The sequence below is a fragment of the Perna viridis genome, chromosome 10, assembly GCF_037379345.1.
Source record: "Perna viridis isolate PV_CMFRI_1.1 ecotype Kerala chromosome 10, ASM3737934v1, whole genome shotgun sequence".
Taxonomy (NCBI): domain Eukaryota; kingdom Metazoa; phylum Mollusca; class Bivalvia; order Mytilida; family Mytilidae; genus Perna; species Perna viridis.
In genome coordinates this window covers 19,412,310-19,422,487 of record NC_142454.1, presented here as the reverse complement: position 1 = coordinate 19,422,487, position 10,178 = coordinate 19,412,310, and the positions used below count along the sequence as shown (strand labels likewise).

The 10,178-nt window shown below is 32.0% G+C and overlaps 1 protein-coding gene across 1 annotated transcript; it reads right to left on the bottom strand.

Moving 5' to 3' along the window:
* Window positions 1-1,028: 1,028 nt before the first annotated feature.
* Window positions 1,029-1,898, bottom strand: LOC148604851 (uncharacterized). Its single transcript, XM_088547521.1, has one exon. The coding sequence runs from the start codon at window positions 1,896-1,898 to the stop codon at window positions 1,149-1,151; it is 750 nt and encodes a 249-aa protein (XP_088403647.1). The 3' UTR covers window positions 1,029-1,148.
* Window positions 1,899-10,178: the final 8,280 nt, after the last annotated feature.

Here is a 10,178-nt window from a genome sequence, read left to right as displayed (position 1 = left end):
GCCCGTCAAATTTTGACGTGACGTATATTGGTATATTAATGTCCGTCCGTCGTAAACATGTCGCACCGTAACTTAAGGGCTTATCCAAATATTTTGAAACTTAATATTGATGTTTCTTGTGATCGTCAAACGGTCTGTATACTTTTTGTGGAAATTAGATTCAAACTTTTCGAGTTACAGGACTTTATAACTTAAATGAGTGGGGGTGGGTGGGTGGATGGGGGGAGGTGTTCACGTGTCGAGCCGTATTGCTTAATAACATACTTGTTATTAGTCTAAGATCTGTATACTTTTTGGTAATGATTCAATATTTTATTTTGAAGTTACTGAGTTTTTTTTGTAAAAAGGTTTTTTTGTGAAAAGTTTTTTGTCACATGTCGCATCGTATATCAGAACCATTTATAATTATTGCACAAAACTTTACACACTTGTTAGTTATAGCAATCTGAAGATCTGTAGACTTTTTCGCGATGATTATTCATTTTATTTTTGAGTTATTAAATTCTTTATTGAATTTTTTGTAAAAAGTTTTTTTTTCGCATTTTATGTATTATGAGGGGAATTCGGGAGGTAAAATATGTATGGGTGGTTGGATTACAAAAGAACCTGCCTTCCAATCCTCCCATACATTTATTGATGTTTAGATATAAGTTTATTAAAGATTAAAATAATTCCGCTACAATGGGATGGTTCATTCCACCTATTCCCACTTTTTATAAAATAGGTAATAAAAAGGTAAATTTTCATGTGGGAATAGGTGGAAAATAGTGTAGATAAAGGATTATACTGTATAAACAATGTTTGATTAGGTGTTAATTGATTTTGTAATTAATGACAGGTAAATGATATATTTTGTCAGTGAATTTCCATTTTGTTGCATAAATATAATAAAAAAGAAACAAGTAAATTTTGAATATTATACTTTTTAATTTAAGGAAATATAAATGAACAGTTATATATATGAATACATAATGTATATTAATGAATCAGTAGTTTTTGATATACATAAGTCATAAGACATAAGAAAGTAACAATATCAGTTTAAACACATTCATTCAACCAGTCTCTACTATATTAAGTACTAGATCATATATATTAAACATACACAATAATTTTGTTTTCACATAACAATTTAACAGTTCATCAATTTAGTCAAGGTGCAGAAGGTATGAAGCTGCATCACCAAACTGGACAGTTGTGACTTCCTGGTTACGATGTCTGGTTTTGAGTGCTGCTAACCTGTTGTTGATGTCTACATACTTTCTCTTTTGTACTGCTCTTTTACCACCAGCTGCGTATTGAATCATAGTCAAGTCATGGATGGCTTCCTCATGTTTCAGTTGTTTTATGAGTCTGAATATGTTTGGGTGTGGATGTTGAACATGTTTCATAAGTTTACTATGCCATCCTTCTAAGTGATTGGTTGTCCTTGGACCTTCTGTTGTGTAGTGGTTCCATAAGTGTCTGTTCTGCTCTACCCAGTAAGTTGTTACATAGTCAGTGAAGGGAACGTAGTTGGCGTTTGTTTCAACATCATCTATATCAGTAAGGGCATTAAACCATACGTCTTCGACCTCAGCAGTGGGTATGAGTGGTAACACAGCTGCACGACGTACTAATTGGTGGATGTTGTTGTCTTCTTTGTAAGGCACTTGTAGACCTGTTTCCTGAGCTTTTCGCCATATGCTCTGAGTATAGTGAAAAAAACAGCCCTTTGCGTTGATGCCAGGAAAGATGGAGTATGCTGCGTTGCGTATGGCGACCTCATAGTCCAGAAAGATAGTAGTAGGTTGAAGTTGCAGTTGATGTTGTTGACATAAATCTTTGGGAAGAGTAAGAAATCTGGTATATACAAGTTCGCTCTTGGCTGGTAGTAAGCTGTACAGTAGCGGATACATAATTATTTAATCAATTAGAAAGCTGTAATTTAATTACATCAAAATGTCTAGATTCTGGTCTAGTTTTTTTTCAGTTTCTGATAATATTTATATTTTGTTAAATATTATATCACATATTATAATAAAATCTTAAATTTATGTTCCATTTGTTTAAATCTCATTCTCTTTCATACTTATGTAAAAATATACAATATGCACAAAAATTGCAAAATAAAGGTAAACACAGGTAAACAGAAGGTGTCATTTATGTAGGGCTTAATTACTATAAAAACAAATCAAAACATCAAAGAAACTTGTATGTGGGAATAGGAGGAATGATGTTTTTTAAAAAGTGGGAATAGGTGGAAGACACCACTGGGATAATGGAATAAACAGCTAATACTAGTAGGATTTAATTTCCTCATTAAACAATGCCCCCATATCATAGAAAAGGTCTATTCGTTTTCACCAATACCAAGAAAAGGATATCGTGCAAAATCATATATACTTACGAACTACTAAGTTTATACACAGAGAGTCCTGATAAACTGCATATCTTTTACGTTTGTGTAACTTCTTAAAACTAAAAATAATCAAGGTTTATGACGAATTAGACGAGTCTATCAATATCAAATTCATTGCGGATAGGCGACCACGTTATATACTAGGCAAAAGAAACGTTACATCGTTTTTTATTATTGAAAAATCACATTTATTATATTCAAATATTATCTATCCATCAAATTTACTCATTCATGAAAAATTCGACAATGACATATTTCATAACAGTAAGTCTTTTTTTTTTCATTTACCCGTATAAAATTGGAATCGAATTTTCGTTTGGGTTATTAATTGTGTCGACTACTTTAGTCAAATAAAGGTCAGATTAAACATAGACAATACATGTAAGTGAACGCCCAGTCTACTTCCAAGTAAGAGAGAACAAGCTATTAGGATATCTGCGGCAGTAATTACATAAATGCAGGTTTCAAAACATTTCAATGTCTTTACAAATGTAGAATGACTGTTTCAAGGCTCAGAGATCGGTTACTACAAATGATCGTCTTAGCAGCGATAGTCCGCGTAAGACTACAAATCAGGCACATCCGATTAATTCATTTACGGAATGGATTTATAAGTGGATCACAAACAGCACGGATAATCCACGGAAGAAATATTGTGTAACAATAGAATATCTGCCCAAAACCGGTTGCGTCAAGTTGGTCTGAAAGTACGTCGTTAGTTGAAACGATCTATCATACGCAACGTCACAAGGTAGCTCGACTTCAACATCTGCACCATAAGAACCAATTTATTCAACGTATCATAGTTTTACTTTCCTCTTTCGACTACCCCAGACTTGAGTTTTTATGAACAACTCGACGGGTGTTTCTAGAAAAGCAGAGGACGCTTACCCTATCGGTGCACCTGGTCCCTTCTCCCAGTTTGTAATGGAGTCCTCCGAGTTGCTCATTTTATTTTGTTACTTTTTTATGTATCATTTTGGTTATTTTATGTTCTTTGTTGTTTATTTCTGTTTTCCATGTTTGGTCTTTGTCCCTGGCAAACGAATTAAATGAAGAAAATTCCACTAGAAGTTTTATCCATATTATGTTTTTAGCGTTACTTCGTTATGAAAAGAAGTCTTTGTGCAAATTAATTCTACACTTAATAATTGTTCATTAAGTCGCTTGTCTGAAGTTTTGCTAGAGAAACATTTATAGAATAAAGTCAGTAACTTTTACGATAATTTCTAGTTTTTTCCTACACACTTAGCAACTGAGCAATTAAAACCAACTAGGTTAAATGGTAAGTAAGGAAAATTTCATTGTAGAAAACCCCTCTTTTACATGCAAATCTGTATTCATTGAAGGAAAAAAATGGCGGTTGGGCGTTTGTCATTATTTTAACAATCAATTCATTTGGTTGGTTTATGTATTTGTTTGCCTCTTTTTAATTGAATTTGTTTACTTTTTATTTAGGTCGATAGACTACAAATATCAAACGTTTAAAGTTGTCGAAAAATAATTTTGAAACATTTCATAAATGTTTAACTAAGTATACCTTAAGGTTTGCCGATAGCAACTGATAACTAGATGTTATTTATAGAATTATTCGGTTTCTAATTTGTAATAAAAACATTGTTCTAATGAAAAGCAATTCCAATGATTAAGATTTATTGGTCTTTTTTTTTTTATCAATTCTTTGCTTTTGACAATTTTTGTGTTTGTGTTTCTGTCTTAACCAGTTTATCTTCAAGTCATATATTTACAATTTAAAATAAATACATAATGAAAGAAAAATGATGACAAATAAAGAATTTCATAATTAATAGACGTCGGTAAGACGGAAGATTGTAATATGTCATGAGGATGCACCTCTAAATATGACTTTGATACTACTTTTGCAGGAACGTTAACTACATAATTTACTTTTTACAAATGATTGCATCTACTAGCTTTTATTAAAATTGATGTTAAGTAGTTATAACTTTTTTCACTACACGTCAACCTTCCAAAAGATCTTCGAGATTTTGGACTCAACGAAGGAGGTGTCAACACTTTTCCGATAAAATACAGATTGTCCAGCATTATGTCTGACGTAGCCGAATTCCGTCTTTTTAAACCTGTTAAATCTGAGCCTCTTCACGATGATAATCGAAAATTTATCCATACTCCATTTTCCAACAAGGGGTTAGATGCTATTAACATCAACAATATTCTTCATCGTAAGGAGATAGTTTCCTAAATTATTTACATTCTTTTGATTTCTGCCAGAATCTTGATTCCCTTGATTACTCTTCCACAATATTTCAAAAATCATTCTGTTCCTATTGCCTCTTAAGCAACACTGAGAAAATAATAAGTAAAATTTTTAACCATAAAAAGACATAGCAGGATCTAAACAATGTTGTTCTTGGTTACAAATCCACATATTTTTCTAAAAAAAACATTGCAGAGTGGCAAAGTGTGCTAAGCAGAAAAGCAGATTTGCGATATGCTTAACATATATGTCAAAATTGGAGGAGTTATTTTTCAACAGCAAGTTGGCACTCCAATTGGCACCAACAGTGCTCCTCTCCAAGCCCATTTCTTTTTGTATTCACACAACACTGAATTTCTTCAGAATCAATAAAGAATAAACATATTAAAGATGGTAAATCCTTTGCTCATTTACTTTTGTTACTTTGTTTATATTATTTCAGTTACTTTATGTTCTTTGTTGTGTTTGTCTGTTTTAAATGTCTGGTCTTTGTTCCTAGGTTATATTCTTTTGATTTCCACTGGAATCTGGTTCCCTTGTTTACTCTTCAACTTAACATAAATATATATTGATGATGTATTGTCCATTAACAACCCTTCATTTGGTAAATGGATGCCGTCAATATATTCACCAGAGCTCAAGATTAATGAGACTACAAAAACAATTTGTTCATCACCTTTTTTGGACTTACATGTCAAATTTCACTAGAGTGGTCATCTCAGCACTAAGATTTATGATAAAAGAGACGACTTTAATTTTAATATCATTAATGTTCCTCACTTGTGCATTAATGTACATTCATCTCCTGCATGTGGTGTTTATATTTCACAATTAAACCGCTACGCTAGAGCAAGTACTAGCTACTCTGATTTCCTTGAAGGCCATAAATATCTGCAATCAGGGGTATGAGGAAATGCGTCTGAAAAGGTCTCTTACCAGTTTTTTTTATATATCAGTCCATAGTTGAAAAATAATCAGTTTCTTTTAAATAATGAGAAGTGATTGATTATTTTTGTAAAATGTTCTTTGCGCTGATGTGACCGCTGATATACCGATTATAACATACTTGTACTAGCTGCTCCGGTGGTGTAATATCTACTCGGCCAGATTTGTTTTTGCCTTGACTTGATTATTGATTAGATTAATGTTCGATAATTTTGTTGTTACCCTTATATCATATTTCAAACTGGAATTGAAAGAATAGAAAATGAAGTTTATTAAGTATTTTTTTGTTAAACACTTTTTTATGAATTGCAGGACAATGAAAGTGCTTTTTACCTTAATTAACAATTTTTTTTATATTTTGTTTTCTATCATGATCATAATACAAATGTTTTATGTAAAATGTAGCATGCCAGTATAACATTGATGCAAAACATTGCGATTGTAAATAATAAAAAATCTCTCTCCACCTTAATGCATCCTTAGCCAAAGAGACTAGCATTCAACTGAATACGAACCTCACTTCTTCCTTTAGAAGGCATACATCCACACCCGACAAACGGGTATCATCAAATGTTAATGGTGAATTAGGGGTAGAAATCATTGTATATACTTTTACAATTGTGATATTAGTAGACATACTAACTTGTTATAGAGATATGGATGGTACAGGCTAAGTCCAGAAGAGGAAAGGTTTGTAGTTATTGCGAATATTGATATATTAATAAAGTACATTTAATTTGGCCCTTTTTTTTTTTTTTTTTTTTTTTTTTTTTTACAGAAATGTATTTATTGAAATTGAAATAAAAATGTAAAAAGATTTAATATGATCATCAACTATGATCATCATAAAATTATTGTGTTATATCAACACACCCTTATAATATATGTCGCTAAAAATTCAGAGAATCAAAATAAAAAAAACCTATGCAGGTACAGGTTTATTCATTTCTAGCCGCCACTCAGTTGATGCAGTTTCGAAATACCTTTGGACGCGGATTTACAGCACCAATTTCGAGGTTTCTAATGTGATGACCGAAAGTCAGAATGCCGTTATGTCAGAGATGAAGGACCTTCTTAAGGCAGGGATGGGGAAAATTCAAGAAAGTCAACACAGAATTGCTGAAACTCAGATGAATAGAATCCAAGGCACTTTGAGGGAAACGCAAAAGTTCAAAATGAAGGGAAATGAAGAACAATACAAACACAATGTAAAGATTCTTAATAAAATTAAGGAGGCATATAATTTTTTGGACGTTGGAATTTGCAAAGCAAAAAGGAAGGGATTTATCAAAGGTACGGACATTATGAATCATAGACAGAAATTGCTCTTCTGAACTTGGCTGGGGAGTGGTTCATGAATATGAATCTAATCCGTAGGCTAGTTATTGTATAAAGCAGAAACAAGAGCGGAGAGAAAAGCAAATGCAGATAGAGTTAAACGGGCTAAGGGATCAGGAACAGCCCCTTATCTTCAATCGACGAAGAACTATGGTTGCCGAAGCGAACAGGAAGTTATTTTGCATGCAGTGTGAAGGGTCACTGGAAGGTTGACTGCGTGAAATAGAAACAGATCCGATCCACATACAAATGTAAAAAAAACAGGATAAAATGTTTTGATATGTTTAACAATCGCATGTAAAGAGTGTATTAAAGGAAACTGCTGAAGTGATACTTCTAAATCCTATGGAAAAATCAGAATATCTAAAGGGTTACTATAAGTATGTATTATTTTAGTTACTTTATGTTCTTTGTTTTGATTGTCTGTTTTCCATGTCTGATTTTTGTCCCTAGATTACTTTATTTTGATTTCCGCTAGAATCTTGGTTTCCTTGATCACTCTTCCAATTAATTATTCTATTATTATTATTATTATTACTTACACAGTGTTTATACAAATATTGCAAATGGCATATTTGATATGATTTTTAGTGTTCTACTCAGCATTCTTTTTCACAAATTTATGCTATAATACGTGCGCACCAAAGGTAATTAACAACCCACACTGTAGATTTTTTAAATAGGTTAATGTTTATTAGACAGGATTGAGCAACTTACACAACAACCAGAGACAAAGTGATTATTTGTTTTAGATATTTAACCGCTTTCATTTGATAAAACTTATACGGTCAAAATAACGACGGCGGTAAACCAGTTTCTGCGCGGGATTTCAGTATGTGCGTTTTTAACTTGTTTATATTTGAATATTTGATCTTTTAACCGTCGATCATTACCGTTTAATGTTATTGTATATTTTTTTCAAAATCAAATTACTGTTAGAATTTCCTTCAATGAACATCATTGTTTGATTATACTTCATTGACTTTTCATTTGTTTTTGTATTTTCAAACCTTTTTCTTTCGGTGTCGAATACTTAATACAGCAAGCAAATACGCCATTTAAGTATATTATATAACATATTATTCTGCGTATTTTCAACACCGCATTACACGTAAACGTATAAAACATATTACTCTGGGTATTTCCTACAACGCATCACATGTAAACTATCTCTTTTAACGACTATTATATGCAATGAACAGCTAAATGTTATGCTTCTGTTGGAAACATAATTGCCTCTGGACGTTTTGTGTATCTAACAGTCCATAAAAAACTTTTATTTTTTTTGAAGACAACTTTTATTTTATCTCCATCTGTAATCAATCAAGTCAAGACGACAACTTTTGCAAAGTGCCAACTTCATACACATTATTATTATTCTAATAAAAAAAAAAGTTTAAAAAACTGAATGCCAAGCTTACACTGGTCATGTGACTCAAATTGCTTCTTAATAGGCGATAAAAGTGAATTTAGTGGGTTCTGGTATGCACGTATATCACTTCATGCCTGGTCTAAGTTGAAGATGCAAAAGTTCGCATGGAAATATTCTCCTGATATGTTTCACGATAATGTGATTGGTTATTTGACTTGAGAATTCCCTTTTATGTTCACCACTTTACTTTAGTAGTGAACTATGCATAAGTTTTGAAAAAGTTTCATTAAACTATCTACTAACTTGGACAATAGTGATTGTAAATGAACCAAATATTGTTGCAAGCAACCAGAAATGTATACATTGAAAATTAATCATTGCAGCATGGATTTAAACTCTCTGGGTTAACTTTGTTGGTTGTATCATTTTCTTATTTATAAAAATGATACAAGATGCAAAATATGTATATCATGTATTCATTTTTCTTGATTAATTTATATGTTATATTATCATTGTTTATTTTCTATACTGTAATTGCGGTACGGGATAAATCAAGAGGCTCCCAGGAGCCTGAATCGCTCACCTGGTTGAATTTTGCCTTTCAAAGGCAATAAATTTAACGAGAAGTTGTCCAACAATTTTGACTCAAGAATTCTTTGGTATGACTTATCATAAGATCTTCTCAACAATTAAAAGTTTCTTTTAATCTCTCATAGTACTTTAAAAAAAAGGAGTCATTTTTCCCCTTTCAAGGGTAATAACTCTAACAAGGAGTCATCTGATAACTTTTATCCCTGAAGACTTTTGTAGTCCTAATAATATGGATCATTTCAGCTATTGAAAGAATTCTGCTAAGCCTAACAGTTTTGGAGATATATGCGAAAAACTACTGTCTGACCCCTATGTTCTATTTTTATTCTATTTTTTGTCATGTTTTTGACGGATCAAAAATCCCCTCATCAGTTCTATGCAGGATACCCTAAGGAACATTCATACCATGTTTTGTTTAATTTGATGAAGTATTTTCAGAGAAGAAGATTTTTGAAAGAAATAAAATTGAAAATAGCAAAATTCGCTAAAAAGGGAAATAACTCCAACATGGCTAAACGGATTAAAACCAAAATTTGACAACAAATTGATCTTATCATGCTGAACACTTTTGTCCGTCTGAATTTAGATAAACCTAACGATTTAGGAGATATATGTGAAAAACTACTGATCCCTATGTTCTATTTTTAGTAACGGCGGCCATATTTTTTGACGAATAAAAAATCCCCATATCAGTTCTATGCAGGATACCCCAAGGAACATTCATACTACGTTTAGTTTTAATTGGTCGAGTAATTTCAGAGGAGAAGAGTTTTGTATAATTGTTAACGACGACGACGACGACGGACGCCAAGTGACAATAACTCACATGGCCTTTGGCCAGGTGAGCTAAAAAGTGTATATCATTGCATTAATGAACAAAAATACATGTAAATATAGCTTTCTTCAACATAATTACGACATTCAATTAATAAAAAGGATTCTTTTATGCTTTCTGTAAATCATTGAGAAATTTTTGGATTGACTCCAAGCTATTTGTGTTTATAATTATATTCACTACGTTTTATATGTACTGTTTCACTTCCCTGTTTATAGAAGAAGTTAAATGTAAGTTTTTGTTAGAATCAGGCAAAAGGGGAAAATAAGAAACATGCATGTCAAAAACCCACAAATCTGACAATATAATTTCACTCAAGGTAATATCTCTATTTGAAAAGACAATATTTGATCCTCTGAATCACTAGATTTGCTCAGAATTGTTTTAAATAGAATAGATTTTACCCAGTTATCTGACCATGAAATGTTCATTTACAATGTTTTTCTATGAAATTATT